We start from the raw sequence: 21,014 nt of genomic DNA on the forward strand, positions 1-21,014 counted from the left end.
GTCCCAGACACACAGAGGCAGCAGAGCCTGGTGTTGAGAGGCAGACATACAGATCCGGGCAATGAGGGACAGGCAGCAGCAATGCAGGCCAACGCCCGTATCAGGACACCTGGGTTCCTTCCTTAGCCAGGTGGGTTGGGCTGCCCCATCCAGGCCATGCCAGGGAGCTAGAGCCACAGTCTCTGGCCCCCAGAGCCAGGCCCTGCCTCACTTACCTGACCCTTCGCCCTCCTGCAGCCCATCCACCTCGTCCCCATTCACTTGCAGGTCAGAGGCATCCAACAGGCTGTGCCCGGGAAAGGGCCCCACCGGGGCCTGCATGGTGCCAACCTTAACAGGGAAAGGAGCAGAGATGGGGAAGGGGAGAGAACCCAGAAGTCATGGCCCCCAGCCCTCCTGCTCTAACCCACCCAGAACTGGGGAGAGAACCCAGATGTCCTAGCCCCCCTGATTTAAGTCACCAACATCACCACTAGCACACCATGGGGACAGGGGACAGCAGCAGGCATGGAAGTGCCCTGGCAGCTCTGTCTCACTGGAGAAGGGAAAGCCCTGAGGTGGACATGGGGGATGGAGGGGAGAGTTGGGGCCAGATGAGGGGGACCCAGGCATCTGAAAACTTGGAGTGGGGAACAGGGATGCTAGCTATCGGGTAATAGAATAGTCAAGTAACCTCATGAATTCCTATCCGTTAGTTGACTATTCAGTAATCCCTGGGGGTGGGGCTGGAGTCCCCTGCCACCTAGTGATGCTGCCTCTCTGTCAGAGGTAGAAGCGCTAGATGCCAGGTGGGAGCTGGTCTGCGAGAGGCAGCAGCACAGGGTAGCAGCAGCCCGGTCCCAGGTATGTCTGAGTTCTCCACGGACACGGAGGCTGCTGCCCAGGAGGGAGGGGGGCGTGCGGCCCCCTGTCCACAGTGGCCTTGGACAGAGGCTGCATCACCGAAGCCTCCCCCAGACCTCCTCCCTCTGCTGCCTCTACAGCCTCTTTTAAGCCGGCTCTCCGCAGCACTGGCTCCTGCCCTCTCCCCCATACAGTATCAACTGCTAACAGAAGATAGGACTATGTAGCACTTTAAAGACTAACAAGATGGTTTATTAGGTGATGAGCTTTCGTGGGCCAGGCCCACTTCCTCAGATCAAATTGTGGAAGAAAATTGGCAGGACTATATATACCAAAGGGATACAATCAAAAAAAAGTGAACACATATGAAATTGACAAATCAGATTTTAGAGCAGAGCAGGGGTGTGTGGGGGGGAGGTTAGTGTCTATGAGATAATGATATTAGGGGTGATAATTGGGGAAGTGATAATCTGAGGAAGTGGGTCTGGCCCACGAAAGCTCATCACCTAATAAACCATCTTGTTAGTCTTTAAAGTGCTGCATAGTTCTGTCTTTTGTTTCAGCAAGACCAGACTAACACGGCTACATCTCTATTACTAGACTGCTAATAAGTAATGGAACCAGGCCTCGAGCAGGGCAGCGCTGGGCGAGGGCCCTGGGCGTACAGGAGAGCAGCACAGAGCTAACTCCTAGGGAGGGGCAGCCCAGAAAACCAAGGGAGAGTGAACAGGTGGGGGGAGGCAGCTGGGATTCTTGGGTCAAACTCTTGTGGATGCAGGTTTATTGGGAGGGGAGATGCGGCTGTAACGGGGGGGGGGACACGACTAGCAGCCGGGGGCACCAGAGCGGCGCCTGAGCTTGCAGGTTTGGGCAGGCGGGGCTGGGGAGTTATACAACGTTCCTTTCCTCTAAGCCTGGGAAGGGAGGCGCTGGCAGAGAGCCCCCGGGCCTCGCATCCCCACAGCCCCTCGCTCCCACACACAGCCCCGCCGGCGCCCCTCGCTCCCGCCCCCGGGCCTCGCATCCCCACAGCCCCTCGCTCCCACACACAGCCCCGCCGGCGCCCCTCGCTCCCGCCCCCGTCGCAAAAGTGCTAGAAGTTCACGGAGATTTGGAGTCCGCTACGAGTCACGTGGGGCAGCGAGATTGGGGGGGGGGGGGCAGCGGACCGTCAGAGCTCCCCCCGCCGCCTCCAACGTGGCTGCACGCAGGGGGGTCCCTGTCTGGAAGGGGCAGGGGAGAACCGAGACCCCTCCCACGAACCAACTGGAGCCTGCCCTTGTTATGGGCGGAGAGCAGGTCCAGTCCCCCCACCGCGGAGTTCAGGAGGCCGGAGACCCCTGCAAGGCAGGGAAGGGAGTTTCCAGAGACTCCCCCGCACGGGGATCCCGGACACTTACCCGGGGCGTCCCCGCCCGGCCCCGATTCCCTGCGGCGCGCCGGGCTGGGCGGGAGGCGGCGGCGCTGCCCGGGAAGGGAAGTGGGGGAGGGGGCTGGAGCCAGTCCCGGGACAGAGCAGCCTCCGCCCTATCCCAAGCAGGGCACACTCCGCCCCACAGGCTGGGTCCCTGTGGGATGGTGGGGGCGTTGCTCGGGGAGACCCTACAATAACAAATACTGCTGCTGTCCTGAGCGCTCCCCAGACTCCACTGGGGATCAGGACAGAGCCATGGGCTGGGAGGTCAGGCCCGGCCCGGCTCTGGGGTGCGTCTCCCGGCAGCCCCTGGCTCCCCCAGCCCTGCCAGGGCCCCGCACTCCCAACCCGCAGCCCCTGCCAGTCCAGCCCCGTACCTCTGGGGAGGCTGGGAAGCTGCCAGCAGGCAGTGCCTGGCAGACACGCCCCAGAGCCAGCTGCACCCAGCTCCATAGCTGAGAGCAGGGAAGGCTAGGCGGGACCCAGGCATCCAGAGATCTGCAGGTAAGGGGGGTGGACAAGGGACTGAGTGGCCCGGATTGGGGTAGGAAGTAAGGAATTAAGTAGCTTTGGGGGACAGAGGTAAGGAATGGCAGGGCAATGGAGGTGCCAGGTTCCCTGCCCAGGGATGGGGCACAGGGGAGCCATTGGGGTGATGCTGGGAGGGGGGCTGGGTCTGAGGGCCCCTGCACAGATTGTGAGAGTTCTGAGGGAAGGAGGTTGCAGCTGCAACCCCCATGAGTTGGGGGGCAAAGACCCCCACCACAGACCCTGCCAGAGCCCCTGCTCTGCCCCACAAGCCACTGGGCAGATGGGGTTGAGGCTCCTGCGGTGCTTCTGCTGGGCTGGGCATAGCAAAGGGGCCCTCAGCCCACAGGTGAGTATCTCTCATCCTCCCCCCACCCATTCATCCCTTACTCCAGAAGCCCCCTTCCCAGACCCCCCCCCCTGCATCCCACTCCCATGCCCTCTTTCCCCTGCAAGCAAGCCACTGTCCTGCTCCAAGATACCCAACCTTTTCCCTTTCCTGTCCTCCAGCAACCCCTGGTCATCCCATAGAGGGGGGACCTGCCCCCCAAGCCCATTCCACACCCTCCACCTGTAGCAAGCTGGATGCCCCGGCCAGAACGCATGAGTCTCCTACCACCAGCTGAGCTGTGCCATCACAGCCATTGACTCCATGTGCTGATGAGGGCAGCCCCATGGCCCCAGCCTCCTGCGGCCATCAACTCCACGTGCTAATGACTGAGGCAGCCCCACAGTGCCAGCCAGTCTCCTGGCTCCAGCTCCCCATGGCCAGAAAATCCACATGCTGACTGGGGCAGCCCCATGGCCATCGACTTCATGTGCTGATGACTGGGGCAACCTCATGGTCAGGGATTCCAGCTGCTGGCATGGAAACAGGGACCCCCAGCACCAACCAGCCCTGCTGACAGCACAAAGACTAGGACTCACAGAAAGGCCCTAAGCCAGCATCCCAGATTCCCCTGCCCTTTGGGCTAAACTCTCAACCCTGCAAAGAGCTCTCACCCAAGAGGGCCCCTTATGGTTGGACATGGGGTTGGAGGGGGTTGCGGTAAGCAGTGGGAGGCAGGATGTGTTAATTCCCCCCCACATCCATTTCCATTAAGAAGATTCAGAGCCAGGTGAGGTTTTGGTGTCAGAACCTGGGCTGGGGGGACACTGGCTCTGAGCCAGAGTGGCCCCCAAATGCCCACCCTATGCCACAGCCCAACAACTAGAAACTTCTCCCACCAGTGTCACTCCTAGGCTGGCAAGGGCTGTAGGGCAGGAGTGAGGGTCAGCAGCACAGCTGGGGGAGCCTATGACTGGGGTAGCAGGGGCTGTGTATCAGCATTGAAGGGCACCAGATGTGCTCCATCAGGTCTCATGTAGGGGCTGAGGCTGGTGGGCAAGATTGAGTGGTGCCAGTTGTAAACAGCCCCCACCCCAGCCTGGCCCCTTTGCACAACTTAGTCCCGGCAGGAGACCAGCCCCTGGATCTGCAGGGCAGAGAATAGGCACATTCTAACCCCCGCAGTGGCTGCATATCAGCACCAGGTTAATCCGAGTCCAGGCCTCCCCGCTCCCCTCCACAGACAAGGAAAGAATCCAGGAGTCCTGGCTTACAGGCTCCCCTCCCCCAAGCTGGGCAGGGAACCCAGGCATCCTGTGGAATCATTGAGGCACATCATGGGTTCCATAGTTTAATAAGTCAGTGGCACACTGTGTGTAGGGTGTCCTCCGTCAAGCAGCAGAGAAGCGTGGCAGCTGGTTTCCCAGGATGACTTGCCGTTCCACGCCCTGTTCTGTGATGGCAGCCAGCCGGATCACCCCCCCACTCGAGCCATCCCGGTCCATGGCCAGTGCTAGGGCTGCAAGGGGAGAAGAGGAGAGCATACGGGGGGGGATAAGCACAGCATAGATGCCTTGGGCCAACCCCTCTGTAACAATATGGCTTTTCTGTAGCCATGTTGGAAGGCCTGAACCAAATCCACCTTCTGCAGCCAGACTGAAGAGCAGTAGCCATTAGCTGTAAGGCCTCAAGTCACATCCTCACATTCCATCTAAATTGTATTCAAATAGCATCACACCAATCTGTGAGGAGGGGATTTTGTCCTGATAGCTCCTCCACTGTTACCAGATAAAGAAACAGATCTCAAGATGGGTAAAGAAAACTTAAACAGTTTCTTGCCAGACAGAATGGTGTTACTTATCAATAGAGAATGTTGTGGAATCCTCATTCTATGATCATTGTCATTACACTTTCCTATTGTTTGACTGAGAGATCTGTCTGGTTTAACTGTTCCTGTCTGCTGTATAATTAATTTTGCTAGGTGTAAATCAATTAAGGTGGTGGGGTATGATTGGTTAGTAAAATTATACTAAAATAATTGGTTACGGTATAGCTAAGCAGGACTCAGGTTTCATTATATAAACTCAGGTCCAAGAAGGAGACCAAGAAGAAGATAGAAAGTAACAGAAGCAGAAGGAAAGAAGCAAAAGGCTGGAAGACCAAAAGCAGACAAGAAACACCAAGAAGAAGGGGGAAGACCTAGAAGAAAAAAATCACCTCCGAGACACAGCCTAAGACCAGACTGTGACTGCAGCAGCTAAGATCTAGAGAGATCTTCCCCTTCCCTGGCCAACAGGGGAAGTCTGCCTGTACCAGGATTGGTGAGCATGACACTGTGTGCTTAGCATGTGTATTCTGCTTGTTTGGGAATTGTCAATAAATAGAGGATACGGATATTACTGTGTGAGGCTCTTTCAGTGGCTAAAGATCCTGCCTAACCCGCAGAAAGATGTGCCCTGAGCCTTAGGAATTGGGTACGGGTGAGTGTGTAAATTAACAGGGTTGCACTTTGAGCCCTAGGAACTGGGTAAAGGTGTGTATCCCTACAGTGTGGAAGGCATAGAGAAATCTGAGCGGGTAACACCTCCTTCTATGGACATACAACCCACACTGCCATCCTGGATGCCTGGGTCCCAGCTGCCCAGGATAGAGGGGTAAAATCCCGTTTAATTATTTAATCAGTTAAACATTAAGGCAGGCAGGGGCTGCTCCTGGGCAACATGTAATGCTTACTGGGTAACTAGTTACCCATTCACATCCCTAGCTGTGAGAAGCTGAGGGTCTACTCACCATTGGCTGTGAAGCGCAGACACTCCTCCTGGTTCATGCCCGGCTTGTAGGAGGCATCAACGAAGCCATAGATGTAGGAGCTACCTGAGCCACCCACTGAGAAAGGCTGGCGAACCATCATCCCACCCATGGGCACCGAGAACACCTTGGGGCAGAAAGACGGAGAGATCATGGCTGGGACAGGGTGGCTGGTTACACAGGACCTCCTCACCCGATGCTGAGAAGCCAGGTACACAGGGACTAGGGATGTTACAATGCATTTAATTAAACGAGTTACTGCTGAAAATTTCAATGGTTACATGGTTATGCGTGGGGGGGGGGGGAGGAGAACAGCTCCTCATGACCTGGTGTGCACCAGGTGCTGGCTTTTAAGACAGCTCCCCACACGTGACCATATACACAGTCACTTTCAAATCCCTAATAGGGACTCCTTGCCCAGTGCTGAGATGCAGCCACCTGTGGGGCGGGGCAGCTGGCTACAGAGACCCCTTGCACAGAGCTGAGATGCAGCTGCCTGTGGGGTGAGATGGCAGATTACCCAGGGACCCTTCATCCAGTGCTAAGTTGCAGTCACCTCTGAGGCCCCCAGTGATCCCTTGCCCCACTCCCTGTCCCACAGTGCTCGTTAGAGATACCCTGACTCTGCGTGCCCCCAAGGGCTATGTCCCTAACTCCACCTGCTGGGCTGAGCCCTAGGATGACACCGCTCACCTGTCCCCCCTTGCGCCTGTCCCAGCCAGCAACGATGATGCCAGCGGTGAGGTCCTCGCGGTAGCGGTAACACATCTCCTTGAACAGGCTGGCGGCCGTATGCACCAGGGGTGGCTCGTCCAGCTCAATGCTGCAGGGGGAGGGAACCACAGTCAGAGAGGAACCAGGGACTGACTTCTAGGGGGTGCCAGCTCCTGCCCAGCCCCTGCACAGGGACAGGCTGGCTCAGATGGCAGGGAATGGAGAGCCTGCTCTGATGTGGCCCAGGGCAGGTACCTGTGAAAGCCCAGCTGATAGGCCACGGCATCAGCAATGGCCTGCGTGTCAGCAGCAGAGCCAGAGCGGCAACAGAAGATCCGATCGTGGATGGGCGTCAGTTTGTCCGTCACTCGATTAGCCACATAGGAGCTGTGGAAGGTGGAGTCAGATGATCAGTGCCCTACAGAGCCCCACCGCCCTGACACTCTACCATAACAAACTTGCCCATGAGACGCAGGTGCCAACGGAGACGACACATCCGGCCCCAGTGCACTCAGGAAACCCTACAATAACACTGGGCCAGGGATGTGTCATTTCCTCACCGCCCCATCGGTTAGACACCTCGTAACCACCAGCCTCCAGTAAGAATGTAAAAAGTTTTTAAAATGTACCCGTGTAACTGCTAAAAATCTCAGTGATTATATGCTGCAGGCTCTGCAGTATGAAGCAATAGGCAATGAAGCCTCCCTGGACTGCCAGTCCAGCTTCCCAGGAGAAGGCTCTGCCACCGGTGCACTCCCAGGGAGCCAGTGTGCAACCTGTGAGGCAAAAAGGCCAGGGGGTTCTCTGGCCAGCTGGCAGGAGCAGCCCCTACCCGTGGAGGGCCCCACAGGGCTGAAGCAGCTCCCGTGGGGCTGGAGCTGTGGGAAGGAAGCTGCTCCAGCCCCCACAGGTTAAGGGTGATGCTTACCGGTTAACCAGATAACCATTTACATCGCGAGCATCCAGAGCCTGCAAAGGACTCTTGCATGGCCCCTGTAAACAGTCTGCCCTGCCCCACAGGAGACCCTATCAAAACTCAGCCACCGCCCAAGTTCCCCTGGGGGATCATACTAAAACACAGCCACTGCCCTCCCTCAGGATGTAGCAAAAATGTATATTTTAGTATCGGTTATAAGCAGGGCCCACCGAACCGTGGCAAGCCCTGCTCACCAGCTGCACTTTTCGGCCCGAATCCGGCTCTTCCGGGTTACAATCTATTCGCCACGGGCAAGTAGACTGTATTATTTGTCGAGCCCTCATTATAAAACTAGGTATGATGTATAATTATTTGCAGGCTCGACGATTGCAGCAAAAACCACTCGCCAGCCCCGCACTGCGCATGTGCGAGACCAGCACTGCACATGCGTGAACCGCCAGTGAACGGGGTGACCGGCTGAAAACTACTCCCCATGGGCGAGTAGATAAAGCCGATTTGTCAAAACCTGATTATTTGATGTATAATGACTTGCTTATAAGTTCTATCTGCTTCTATTTCTCTCTCTGTCTCTCATGAGTAGATAATGTTACTATAAGGCCTTGCTCCCTGTTAGCATTACAAATTAAGTTGTAACCCTTGTCTGCATCACAAACTAAGTTGTGTCTTTCAGTAATTATTGATCTTGTCTGAAACTGCACCTTTGTGTGGTGTGAGTAGAAGGCGTGTGAATGAAAGCCATCACAGATGCGCAGATGATCAAGAAGTGGAAACTTTGAAGACAATAAGGAAGCCTGCATTGTGTCTTGAGACTGAATTAAATTGGCAGCATGGACAACCTTGAAGACAGGTAGAAACCCCACCAAGAGTGAGAGAGAACGATGAGAAGCCTGACAATCACTATCAAAGGTCAAAGATTAACACCTCCTTTAAGGATGGGTGATTGCAGCAAAACCCATAAGCTATGTCTACACTGGCGGGTTATTGCCTAAGAATCCGCAGAGTGTCTACACTGCCCGCCTGCTCTTGCGAAAGGAAATTTACAGTATGGCATGGAAGAGACGGCTCCTTGTGCAAGAGCTATGCTCTTTTTTAACACGTGTAAGCCCTCTTTGCACAGGAGCTCTTGCGCAAGAGGGCAGTGTGGACACTCACCAGGGATTTCTTGCACAAGAAAGCCCGATGGCTAAAATGGCCACCAGAGCTTTCTTGCTCAAGAGAGCGTCCACACCGCCATGGGCGCTCTTGTGCAAAAGCACAGCTCACACATGGCAGTGTGGACGTTTTCTTGTGCAAGACTTCTTGCACAAGAACCCTTGGCAAGATGTTCTTGCACAAGAAGCCACCAGTGTAGACAACCATAGACTCCAATAGGAACTCACATGTATAAGAAGGGAAGGTCTTGCCATGAAACTCTGGGTTCAGTCCTTCAAGCCAAGCCAAGCCACAGAGGAGCCCTGACTCCTCACTCAGCCTTGTCTAGACAGTAAGACTGACTTATGCACCATTGGGTGGTGTGGTGTGTGTGTCTTTATAAAGTGTGTTAACTGCTTCTCTACTGTATTCTCAGTAAACACTGTGTATTGCCTTTTCCCCTGAAAAAGATCCCCATGCTTCTTACAAGCATAGCAAGGAGACCCTACCAAAACACAGCCCACTGCCCCCCCAGAAGACCCTACCAAAACACAGCCCACTGCCTCCCCAGGAGACCCTACCAAAACACAGCCCACTGCCCCCCCAGGAGACCCTACCAAAACACAGCCCACTGCCCCCCCCAGGAGACCCTACCAAAACACAGCCCACTGCCCCCCCAGGAGACCCTACCAAAACACAGCCCACTGCCTCCCCAGAAGACCCTACCAAAACACAGCCCACTGCCCCCCCAGGAGACCCTACCAAAACACAGCCCACTGCCCCCCCAGAAGACCCTACCAAAACACAGCCCACTGCCCCCCCAGGAGACCCTACCAAAACACAGCTGCCTGCTCACCCCGTGGTGGTCCTGGAGTCCGCGCCGATAACGACCCCCCCGTCGAACTCCACCGCCATGATGGTTGTCTGGGGGGGAAAGAAGTGAGAGGAGCCGCCCGAATGGGCCCAACGGGGAGGGTTCAGCCCCCCCATCCCCTCGCCCGCCCCTAGAGTGCCCCGCTCCCCTATTGCCCCGCCTCCGAGACTCCCCAGCGCCCGCTCCCCTCACCCCGGTGCTCAGGGGCCGCCCGGCCCAGTCCGGGAACCGCTCCGCGGTCCCCGCAGTCGCCACCGCCATTGCCATAGTCACCCGGCTCGCGCGACACTGTCGCAAACTATCCCGCTTTACGGCCCATGCTCGGGAGGGATGGCGCAGCTGTTTTACGACAACTTTCGTCCCGCCCCCCGCGCTGTTTCACTTTACGGCAGCAGGAGGAAGTTCTCCCGAGACGAACGATGCTTTATGGCAGTGTTAACCCTCGCCTCTCCGCGCTTTAGCAGCTTGTGATTTTACGGCAGTAAAAGCAAGGCGCTTTACGGCAGTGCGGTAAAATCGCGCTTAACAGGAGTCAGTTTTGCTTTACGGCGCCGTGGCTATATTTTTATGATGGTCCTATCCGGTACCGCTTCGTAGCGGCGAGATCTTTTGGCCTGCCGAAATTCAGCTGCTTTCACGTCATTCCGCACAACTGTGGCACTGTCACGCCCGTGACGTCACCGGGGAGCGGTATGACATTGTCGTGATGTCACCCCCAGCTCCGTGGCGCATGCGCCGCCCTGCCCCCGCCCATGTGCCTTGAGCCAGCGCCCCCACGGCGCAGGGTGGTCACGTCGGGCACTTCGCTTGTGAACTGGGCTACTGGCAGCCCCACGCTGGGGTCCCGTCTAAGGCTCCAAACCAGTGTCAGGGCAGGGAGCCACACAAGCAGGTGCCCCAGGTGTCCTGCCCCGCCACCCACACGCGTGAGAGACCGTGAAACCCACCTCACAAGTCCCAACAGCCAATCCCACATCAATTTATACCTTAGCTCCCCCCCCCCCCCCAAGGAGCACGCTGTGCTGATCCTTTGGAATCTAACAGCTATGGGTTTATTCATTAAAGGAAAGAAAGGGTGAGAGTTAACATTATTAAAGGAATCAAATTACACACGCTAATTGCTAACTCCTTGGTGCAGGCTTGTGGCAGAGATGGAAGAAACTCCTGGCTTAAGGCACATCTCTGGAGGACATCCACACGCTGGGATGGATCATTCAGTCCCTTGTTTGGAGCTTCAATTGGTAGCAAAGACCCTCTTCAAGGTGAGAAGCCAGATTGAAGACAATATGGAGAGAGTCCAGGGCCCTTTACGCCCTCAGCCAAGTGGAGGGAATCCCATAGCTCTCGCTGTGGAAAAGTACCTCCCAAGATGGAGTTTGGAATCATGTGGGCTTGTCAGTTATTTGCAGGTGGAAGCCATGGTGCCCATGCTGGTCTGAACATTCACAGAAAAGCTCCTCAGATGTGAATTGGCACCTCCCAAGGCCCATTGTTAGTCAAGTTCTGCTATTCAACCCAAATATCCCTTCACAATAGGCTGGCCCAGCAAAACAAGCACGTCGCCAATACTCATAACTTCCAATATAAAAACGATACATGCATACAAATGGCACCGTTATAGCCAGTGAAATACTTTTCACAGATGCTTCTCTTGGTCCACGTGGTACCAGATGTGCTGTAAACATTTGCACAATGGTTGTAAAAATGATTTCTGTAGTCATACTTCAATTAAATGTTACAACGGTTCTCTCTGGCTCCCCCAGTGGCAGCTCATGGCAGCTCCAAGAGGCCACGGGAGGCATAAACCTGCTGGGTGAGGTTATAGACCCTGCTGAGGGTGCTGGCAGTCGTCAGGAGCATGGCCCGGGCTTCCCACTCCCCCTGTGCACAGACGAGTTTGAGCAGCTCTGGGAGTGAAGGCAAAGCCAAGAATGCCAACCCAGCCGCCTGACGCACCCACCAGCTGTGGTACCGAGCCAGGGCTACCTGGTAGGCTTCGGCACACAGCTCGGAGGGGTCAGTCCCCTTCCTGCTGTGGCCTAGCTTGTCCAGGAAGAGCTGCAGCCATTTGAGGGCACGATGGAGGCGCAGCAGGGTTCGGCAGCCCGAGTGGGGCTGGTCCGGGGGCAGCACTTGGAGCCCCACCAACCTGTGCTGCAGCTCAAAGGCCACCATGCCTTGGAGGGTGCGGTAGTGTGGGGCATGTGGCCCCAAGCAGTGCCCCTGCATGATCATCACCTTCGTCTGCGTCTCCCGTGCAAGAAGGCCAAATGCGGATCCCAGAGCGTCAATCAACCTGGGGGGAGAGAGAGAGGACCACTGAGCCCTTGCTCAGTGCTGAGATGCAGCCCCCTTCTGGGGGGGTGATTGTTTACCCACTTGATCAGTTCTTTCCAGCCAGCCAGATACTCTTGCAGGAGGATTTCCCCATTTTGGTTCACGCACGCCCTGAAGGCCCCCAACAGGCGGCTAATCTGGAAGTCCTGTCCTGGGCAGCGGGGGGCTGGAGTCAGATGGGGAGTCTTATACCTTGGAAGGGGCAGCTGGGAGCTGCTTGTCCAGGAGAGATGGGGCAGCTGTAAAGGGGACACAAAGCAAACTGGTTCTCTGTGGGGCAGGGAGGGTAAACAGGAGAGGGGGTCAGGAAAAGAGGGGGGCAGATTTGGGACAGGAATGGAGGGGAGGTTTGGGATCAGGAGGGGCAGGGTGAGGGCAGAGGTTCTCACCTTCCCGCCCTGTCCAACAGAGGCTGTTTCCCTTCTGTCCCCGAACCAGCCACAGGGACGCCCCCCTTGAACACAAGCTGAGAGCTGCAGTTCTGCTATGTCGGGAGGGAAGAACACAGCTCAGTGACGCAGACAGTTGGACAATTCCCCCCATCCCCAATGTTTTCACAGGGTGCACACACTAACAACATGCATGATGCTCACGGGTCAGTCCCTGCACCATACCTGCAGGCTTCATGTTTTGCTCATGCAAAGAACATAAAAACTCATGGCCAGTGCTATAGGCACCAATCATGGTACATGCAAGTTACATGTTAAGAACATGCATGGCACATACATGCACAAAGACAGTGTTTCAGGTTTACAAGTCTTGTAATGTGCAGACACGGGTACACATGCAGCCAATATGGCCCAGGTGCAGACCAATGATGTGTGTTACATGGGGACAGGCAAGCACCCGCGCACACACACTAACAACATGTATGGCACATACAGAGCTACGATTCCTGCTTTGTGCAAGCACAGGCACACAGGCAGAGGCAAGCACCATGTGTGATGTGCAAATACACCCTCATGCATATGTGAAAACACACTCATATCAACCTATCAGTAACATTCCGGTGTGCACACATCCTCCCCCCCAGCTTGTATAGTTGCCCATGGAGCCCAGAGCACAGAAGCAGGTGTGCACACACCCACCCACTATCCCATGGGCACACACAGTCAATCCCCCCATCCACTCAGCCAGAGCCCAGCATGAGGGGGGCCAGTGTGAAGCGTGGGTGGGTAAGTGGCAGGGAGTTACACAGGGCCAGTAATGGGAGTGAGAGCAGGGGGTGTATGGGACATATAGAGGGACTGGGGCAGTGTGTCAGCCCTACTGGCAGAGCTGGTGGCTGGTGGGGTGAAAGGAGTCAGGCACTCATGGATGGGATGGGGACAGGGAGTTGGGGCTCAGTGGGGGACATGGGTTGAGGGCACAGTAGGGAGGTTGTGGGGGTGGAGGGCATGGTGGGGGGGGGGGCGGGTCACTCACGGAGCCGGAGGCCGGAGAGGAAGAGGAGGCCAAGGAAGGCTGTGGCCGGCAGCAGGATGCGCAGCAGCCGCTGGGGGCCCATCCCCACATATCTCAACCCCACAGCGCCCGGCCCCATGGCCCTGACCCCTGCCCAAGCCCGGCCCAGCCACTCACCGCAGATAAGGGCCTGTTATCTGAGGCCAGGCAGAGGTGATGCTCCCATCCTCCTCCCAGGAGGGTTTCCAATAGCTACCTGCAACAGCCCCTCCCCCTGCCCACCCTCAAGGGAATATGTCCCATGCCCTCTTCCCTGGCACAAGCACTGCTGGGTCAGAGGTGTGTGGCTCTCCCCCCTCGCCCACGTCCCCAGCCTCATGGCTTAGACTCCAGATTGCTGGACGGGATGTGGAGTCGGTCAGGTTAAAATTTAACAGCTGTGGGGACTTTGCCCCAGGGAGGGAAATGCTGGGGAGGAATTCTGGGGGCAGGGGCAGACTGGAGTTTGGGGGCTCCCAGACCCCTTGCTCTAACCAACCAGCCCCCATTCCCCTCCTAGACAGAACCCAGGAGTCCTGACTCCCAGCCCCCGCTTTAACCCACCAGCTCACACTCCCTTTCCAGGCCTGAGGAGAGAACCCAGGAGTTCCAGTTGAACAGACTCAGCAGAGGCAGGGAGATCCCAGGCGGCACCATTGCACAGACTCCCTCTCATTGCAATTGGTTTCTTGAAGATTTTATTGAGTGATAAGCTGGAGGAAGTGGTGGGGGTTAGAGATTGGGGGGGACCAAGAGATACCAGGACAGAGCAGGTGGGGCTGAAAGATCAGAGCTGGGGGGTCAGTGCAGGGAGGTTCTGGTTTCCCAGACAGGAACTTGGGGGTTCCAGGTTCCCAGGTGGGGGAGTTTGGAGGTCCCATGTTCCCAGGTAGGGGGAGTTTGGGGGCTCTAGGTTCCCAGGCTGGAGGATTTTGGGGTTCCATGTTCCCAGACAAGGGGTGGAGGGTTCCAGATTCCCAGGCTGGAGGTTTGGGGTTACATATTCCCAGGAGAGGAATTTGGGGGTTCCAGGTTCCCAGGCAAGGGGTTTGGGAATACAAGGTTCTCGGGTAGGGGAGTTTGGGAGTTCCAGGTCCCCCGACAGGGAGTTGTAGGTTCCAGGTTGCCATGTGGGGGAATCTGGGGATTTCAGGTTCCTAGGCAGGGGAATATGATTCCCAGGTGGGGATTTGGGGTTCCAGGTTCCCAGGCTGGGGGTTCCAGGTTCCCAGGCAGGGAAGTTGGAGGTTATAGGTTCCCAGGCTGCGGGTTTGGGGATTCCAGGTTCTCAGGTGGGGAATTTCCTGGTTCCAAAGCTGGGGGTTTAGGGTTCTAGGTTATCAGGTAGGAGAATTTGGGGATTCCAGATTCCCAGGTGGGAAATGGGGGGTTCCTGGATCCCAGGCTGGGAATTTGGGTTTCCAGGTGGGGAATGTGGGGGTTCCTGGCTCCTAGGTAGGGGAATTTGGGGATTCCAGATTCCCAGGTGGGAAGTGGGGGCATTCCTGGTTCCCAGGATGGGGGTTCGGGGTTCCAGGTTCCCAGGCAGGGAGTTTGGGGGTTCCAGGTTCTCAGCGGAGGTGGGAGAGATGAAGGGGGACTGAGGTTTCATTCCAAGCAGCGGTCCTTGCCAGTTCTCCTCTGGGGCACTCTCTGCTGGGCTTCTTGGGGGCATGGGGCTGCCACCGAACTCTGGGGTCCTTGATTCTTCCTGCACCCCTGCAGCCCCATGAGGAAGGAGAGCCCCAGGCTGTAGAAGCAGCTGGCAGCCAATAACCCCAGGTAGCAGCGCCAGGCTGTCAGGAGGATCCGGCCCAGGCTTGGGGCTCCTGTGTGGGAGAGGGGACAGTTAGAAGGCAGTGCTGTGGTCCCAAAGGGACTCCAGGTTAGCTCCCCTTGCATTGGAGGTGCCATACCAGTGCTCTGGGGGGCGGTGCTCCCTGCTGTGCCATTGCTGAAAGGGTCAGGCAGCAGGAGGGGGTCTCCGGCAGATACTGAGCAACCTGGAGGGGGAGAAACAAAGCGGGTGAAATAGTGTAAGGACGGGGGAGGGAGAAAGGTTGGGGGTCCATGGGGACTCTCACCTTGGCGTCCAGCCCCCTTGATCTCACTGCTGCTCTGCTGGACCTGAGTCTCGTGTTCCACCCGGCAGGTTACTTGGGCTCCAGCCAACCAGGCCTGTGCAGGCAGGCTGAGCAGGCTGACAGTGCTGGTCCCATCCTGGCTCTTCACTGGCAGGGATGCCTCCCCAGAGCCCGGATCCTGCCCATCCACCTGCCAGTGCACCCGGATTGGCTCCGGGGAGAACCCCCAGGCCAGGCACAGGAAGGCTGGGTGCGCCACCCGCACTGGGCCCAGCAGTGCCACTTCCGGCGCACGCTTCTTCCTAGTGTCACCTAGAAGCAGACATGGAGACAGGTTGGGAGGTGCCATCATGTCGGAAAGAGGGTTCAGTTCTAGATGGGTCCTGGGCTTGTTCTGGTCTGGTTCTAGATGTGTTCCAGGTCAATTCATGGGCTGCTCTACATCAGATCTAGATAGGTGGTAGATCAGTTCAGTCTCTGAACTGGGCCCAGATGACTTGGACATTGGCGTTGTGTGGGTTCTAGATTTGGCTGGATATGTAGGTAGTTATGGATCTGGTCCAGAATGCCTAGCCTCCTGGTCTAGATTGCCTCAGTGTGGGTTCTGCATCTGTCCAGACAGGCCAGAATAGCTCTGCTTGTTCTCTAGATTGATTCAGAGAGGGTTCTAGTGCAATGCCATGTCTTTTCACCAGGCAAAGCCTGAACTAATCTCCAGATCAAAAATGCTTCTGTGGCCATAACCGGGGTATGTTCTAAATTGGTTAAGGATGGGTTCTGGGTTGATTCAGTGTGAGTTTTAGATGGATGTTAGGTCATTTTCCAGGCCTGATCCCTGTTACCCATGTGCCTGCTCCAAAATATCTCTGATCTGGAAGGGTTCTTGGCACATTCTAATTTGAATCAGGGCAGGTTCTAGATCGGTTCACCATTTTTCTTCCAGCCCAGACAGATATTGACCAGCTCTACCACTAGCTTGAGCACTCTGCTCCAGAACACACCAGTTGGGATCTAGTTGTGTGCTAGGCTGGGTCCAGCTCCACCTGCCTAGTGTCTCACCTCCCAGGATGAGGCGGGTGCCCTCTCCAAAGAGGTACTGGTTGGCGTACCAGACGGCGCAGTAGTAGGTGCCGGCATCGGCAGGGTTCACGTTGCCAATGGTGAGGCTGAAGGTGTTGGTGTCCCGCTCCAAGTCGGCAATGAAGCGTTCTGACACTCCGGTCCCATATGTGGGCTTGCTTTCCCCCGCTCGATGGCTCAGAAGGAAGGTGGGGCCCTGCCCGGGGGCCTGGTGGTACCAGGATAGCACATGGGTGGCAATGTCACTCTCTGACATCTGGCACCGGAGCCGCGGGATCTTCTCATCCACCACGTGTGACGGGGCCACCTGGGTCAGCTGTGGCTGCCCGGCCAGGGCTCCTGTGCAGAGGAAAGAGGGGTGAGGGTCATAGCAGGCCCTGGGGGCATCATGGAGCTGGGGGAGCTCATGCCTACACAACCCCAACACTAGCACACATTGCCACACACTCGTGGCTGCGGGAGTGAGAGCCAGGACTCCTGGGTTCTCTTCCAGGCTCTGGGAGGTGAATGGGGACAGGGGGTTGAGAGGGGGGCTGGGAGCCAGGACTCCTGGGTTCTCTCCCAGGTTCTGGGAGGTGAATGGGGGCTGGTGGGTTGAGGGGGGTGGGAGCCAGGACTCCTGGGTTCTCTCCTAGGCACTGAAGAGAACTGTGGGAAATGCAGTGACACCAGTTCAGGCCAGCCGAGGGGGGTCTCTTTAGGGCAGGGGTGGGGAACCTAAGGCTCGTGGGCCAGATGCGGCCCCAGCTTGCCTTCATCCAGCCCCTGAGGCTCGGGGCTCCCTCCACATTCCTCCCTCCCGCAGGGCTGGAGCACGCAAAATCTGCCAGCCTGGGCCTCACTCTGGTGTGCACGGGGAACGTCGGTGTGTGTGGCGAGTGTCAGGCAGGGTTTGTGGGGTTTTTGCTTCTCACTTGTGTGCAGCCCCCCCACTGATCTCTGTGAGTCAGCCACCCCCGATCCAAAAAAGGCTCCCCCAGCCCTGCTTTAGGGCTGTTTACTGTCAATCCAGCCCTCCCCGCTGGGGCCCGCAGAGCCCTTACATGGGGCTTCGGGTGGGTGAGCTCACCACCCACTCACTTGATCCACCCCACCCCTGAGCCAGCGCCCTGGGCAAAGCCGCTCAGATCGGGGTAATGCGGGGGAGGGGCCTGGCTTGTGCGGCAAAGGGCCCGGCTGCCACAGCCCCTCCACGCACCACAGAGGTGGGTAGTGATAGCAGCTATCGTGCAGCTATCTGACACAGGGCGCCTGCTCCCCACCCCGCCACCAACCCCATGCAGCCCCCTGTCCCTCTACCCCACAACCCCTCCATCCCTCCACACCCTCCATCCCTTCCGCCCCCACACCCTCCATCCCCTCACACACGTCATCCCTCCCGCCCTTCACACCCTCCATCTCCTCACACACCCCATCCCTCTCGCCCCTCACACCCTCCATCCCCTCACACACCCCATCCCCTCACACCCTCCATCCCCTCACACACCCCATCCCCTCACACCCTCCATCCCCTCACACACGTCATCCCTCCCGCCCTTCACACCCTCCATCTCCTCACACCCTCCATCCCCTCACACACCCCATCCCCTCACACCCTCCATCCCCTCACACACGTCATCCCTCCCGCCCTTCACACCCTCCATCTCCTCACACCCTCCATCCCCTCACACACCCCATCCCCTCACACCCTCCATCCCCTCACACACGTCATCCCTCCCGCCCTTCACACCCTCCATCCCCTCACACACACACACCCTCCATCCCTCCCGCCCTTCACACCCTCCATCTCCTCACACCCTCCATCGCCTCACACACCCCATCCCCTCACACTCTCCATCCCCTCACACACGTCCCCTCACACCCTCCATCCCCTCACACACCCCATCCCCTCACACCCTCCATCCCCTCACACACCCCATCCCCTCACACCCTCCATCCCCTCACACACCCCATCCCCTCACACACCCCATCCCCTCACACACGTCATCCCTTCCACCCTTCACACCCTCCATCTCCTCACACACGCCATCCCTCTCGCCCCTCACACCCTCCATCCCCTCACACACCCCATCCCCTCACACCCTCCATCCCCTCACACACCCCATCCCCTCACACCCTCCATCCCCTCACACACGTCATCCCTCCTGCCCTTCACACCCTCCATCCCCTCACACACGTCATCCCTCTCGCCCCTCACACCCTCCATCCCCTCACACACCCCATCCCCTCACACCCTCCATCCCTTCTGCCCCTCATACCTTTCATCCATCCTGCCCCTCACACCCTCCATTCCTCCCGCTCCTCACACCCTCCATCTCTCCTGCCCCTCACACCCTCCATTCCTCCCACTCCTCACACCCGCCATCTCTCCTGCCCCTCACACTCTCCATCCCTTCACACCCTTCATCCCTCCCACTCTATGCACCCTCAGTCTACCCGACACCTCTCCTTCCATCTGGCCCCATTTATCCCATCGAGCCACCTCTGTCTGTCCCTTCCCACCCATTTGCCAGCCACCCTCCTAGTTCCTCTGTGCATCTATGGCTCTGCATTGCCATCCCGTGCTGGTCACATTCATCCCCCGGGCATCTCCTGCGCCACACCCCAGCCTGCCTGGCTCCTTCCACTCACCCACAAAGCAGAGCCCAAGGAGGGAAAGTCTGGCGGGGAGTTCCATGGCGCCTGGGTCCCGGGCGGCTCTGCCCTGTGATGGCGCTGTGCGCTGGGTCCCGCTTCCTGACCCCCACCAAGTGGGTGTGGTTGACGTCAGAGGCGCTAGCGGAGTGGCCCATCCCCCACCTCCAGGCACCACATACGCCAACTCACTACTCCCTCCCAGGCCTTCTGCCGCCTCCATCACCTCGGCTTATGGGCTGCACGGCTTATGTGAGACCTTGGGGACTGAAAACTGAGGCCCAGAAGGCTGCTGGAATTGACACAAGGTCAGCTGGGAACAGAAGCGAGTATCCTGCATCCTCAAGTGGTGACAGATCACAGACGAAGGACCTTCAGCACCCACGCAGATGGCTACACCTCATTCTTCAATCGGCTGTGGCTGCTGGACAGGGCTGTCAGCTTGTTAGAGACAAAATTCCTTTGTGCACTCACGTGCAATCACACATATGTATGAAAGCCAATTAAGACCCCAGCATGAACACATGCATATGCCAGTAAATTCACACCCCACATGCAAGTTCACACTTGTGCAAGCAGATTCACACCCATGTACAAACACATGCAGACTTGTGCAAGCCAATTCACACACTTGCAAACAGATTCACAGACTTGTGCAAACACACACTTGTGTAAGCAGATTCACACACAGAGAGCCACCCATTACACCGGCACTCACATGCTCAGCTTCTCCTCACCCTCTCTCCCCTCCGACTGGCTGGTGTCTGTTGCACTTCCAAGAGGGGACCCAGGTTTGATCAGAGAGACCCAAACCTCTCTCTCCCCTCCCCCAGCCTGGCAGGGCATAGCTCCACCCTGCCTTCTAGGACCACCGCTTCCCCAGCCCTCTCCTCCCTGGGGCTGATCGGGGGAGGGGAGGCAGTTACTGTGCTGGCTGCAGCTGTGGGTCTGGTCTGGGGGGATGGGGAGTGAGAAGCTGGCTTCATCCTCTCTACAGCTATCCAGGCAAAGCTACTGGGCACCAGATACCCCCTGTACCCACATGCTCTGGCCCTTCCCTTGCACTGCTGTTTGGTGGCCTCCCCAGCAGCCCATCGCTCACCAGAGAAGGGCCGAGGCCGACCCAAACAGCAGCCTCCTCATCATGTGTGTGATGGGGGCTCATCCGCTCCTGGTCCCCACCCACGGGGGATGCTAAGCTCATCGCCGGAGGATTTCACTCAGGCTGGTGCCTGATGCATCCCCCAGGAAGGAAGGGGCAGCAGATACACACTTCACTCTGCCAATTACCCCAGAGCCATCTCGGGGAGGAGGGACCCGAGCGTGTCCATACTGGGCAGTACACGCTCCAAAGGGTGAGGCACAAAGGCAGAAAAATGCCCTTGCATATGCCCTGCTGGCCCCAAGCCCAAACCAGCACCAGTCCTGCCCTCTTTCATTTGGCTCAGAGCATCTCAGGAGAAATACTCCCACCAGCCAAGGAAGCAAATACAGCAGCTGCTCTGGGGAGGATGCAGTGTCGGGAATCAGGGAGGCCATGGAAAGGTTGCAGGCTCGCTCCTGCCCCCCCAGCAGACCAGGGAGACGCAGAGCAAAACCCTGCTACTGGTGCTCCAGTGCATCAGTTACATGGGGAGATGAGCCCAGAGCCCCGGGGGTGACGGCCACTTGGAAGAGCTCCTGGCCTCTTTCAGCCATCGGGGTGTTCCTGGCCCCGAGGGGAGCTGCAGCTCTGGGAGGGGCAGTGGGGTCAGACATTGCGGAGCAGTGCTTGTGCACCGGTTGCCACCCGTCTGCATCTCTGTGGTTTCCTCCTGGCCAGGTCTCTGCTCTGCGCTCAGTAGGGACGAGGGAGCGGG

The 21,014-nt window shown here is 57.5% G+C and overlaps 4 protein-coding genes across 10 annotated transcripts in view; all 4 read right to left on the reverse strand.

The window, feature by feature from the left end:
• PLD2 (phospholipase D2) overlaps positions 1–4,525 on the reverse strand; it is a 24,740-nt gene extending 20,215 nt beyond the window's left edge. For 3 of the 4 annotated variants that reach the window (XM_089772793.1, XM_089772794.1, XM_075908058.2), the window contains exons 1-2: positions 4,388–4,525; positions 216–330 (exon numbers count right to left, since the gene is read on the reverse strand). In XM_089772793.1, coding sequence (XP_089628919.1) covers positions 216–330; positions 4,388–4,426 — 154 coding nt within the window. In that variant the 5' untranslated portion in view covers positions 4,427–4,525. Of the gene's footprint in view, positions 1–215; positions 331–2,243; positions 2,372–4,387 lie in introns of those variants that run through there. The other variant, XM_075908059.2, reaches the window with a different exon arrangement.
• Positions 4,451–9,925, reverse strand: PSMB6 (proteasome 20S subunit beta 6). The gene is made up of 6 exons (XM_075908065.2): positions 9,770–9,925; positions 9,560–9,627; positions 6,891–7,022; positions 6,615–6,744; positions 5,904–6,048; positions 4,451–4,632 (listed from the first exon to the last, which is right to left on the reverse strand). The coding sequence occupies exons 1-6, from the start codon at positions 9,842–9,844 to the stop codon at positions 4,505–4,507; spliced, it is 678 nt and encodes a 225-aa protein (XP_075764180.1). The 5' UTR covers positions 9,845–9,925; the 3' UTR covers positions 4,451–4,504.
• Positions 9,926–10,606: 681 nt separating this feature from the next.
• GLTPD2 (glycolipid transfer protein domain containing 2) lies at positions 10,607–13,482 on the reverse strand. 2 transcript variants are annotated; one of them, XM_014569329.3, is made up of 4 exons: positions 13,340–13,482; positions 12,304–12,395; positions 11,957–12,153; positions 10,607–11,873 (listed from the first exon to the last, which is right to left on the reverse strand). In XM_014569329.3, the coding sequence occupies exons 1-4, from the start codon at positions 13,455–13,457 to the stop codon at positions 11,348–11,350; spliced, it is 933 nt and encodes a 310-aa protein (XP_014424815.2). In that variant the 5' UTR covers positions 13,458–13,482; the 3' UTR covers positions 10,607–11,347. The 2 variants fall into 2 exon arrangements, with proteins under 2 accessions (XP_014424815.2, XP_006114700.2); XM_006114638.4 differs by having other exon boundaries at positions 12,304–12,398.
• A 556-nt stretch (positions 13,483–14,038) lies between these two features.
• On the reverse strand, positions 14,039–20,010 carry LOC149521833 (tyrosine-protein phosphatase non-receptor type substrate 1-like). Of its 3 annotated transcripts, none has more exons than XM_089772796.1 (6): positions 19,893–20,010; positions 19,153–19,596; positions 16,501–16,860; positions 15,442–15,753; positions 15,274–15,360; positions 14,039–15,186 (listed from the first exon to the last, which is right to left on the reverse strand). In XM_089772796.1, exons 2-6 carry the CDS (start codon positions 19,376–19,378, stop codon positions 14,966–14,968), a joined length of 1,206 nt encoding a protein of 401 aa, XP_089628922.1. In that variant the 5' UTR covers positions 19,379–19,596; positions 19,893–20,010; the 3' UTR covers positions 14,039–14,965. The 3 variants fall into 3 exon arrangements, with proteins under 3 accessions (XP_089628922.1, XP_089628923.1, XP_089628921.1); XM_089772797.1 differs by having other exon boundaries at positions 19,153–19,579; positions 19,893–19,967; XM_089772795.1 differs by having other exon boundaries at positions 19,874–19,965.
• Between the last annotated feature and the right edge of the window lie 1,004 nt (positions 20,011–21,014).

Source organism: Pelodiscus sinensis, chromosome 22 (genome assembly GCF_052426305.1).
Source record: "Pelodiscus sinensis isolate ZL-2025 chromosome 22, ASM5242630v1, whole genome shotgun sequence".
Classification (NCBI taxonomy): Eukaryota; Metazoa; Chordata; order Testudines; family Trionychidae; genus Pelodiscus; species Pelodiscus sinensis.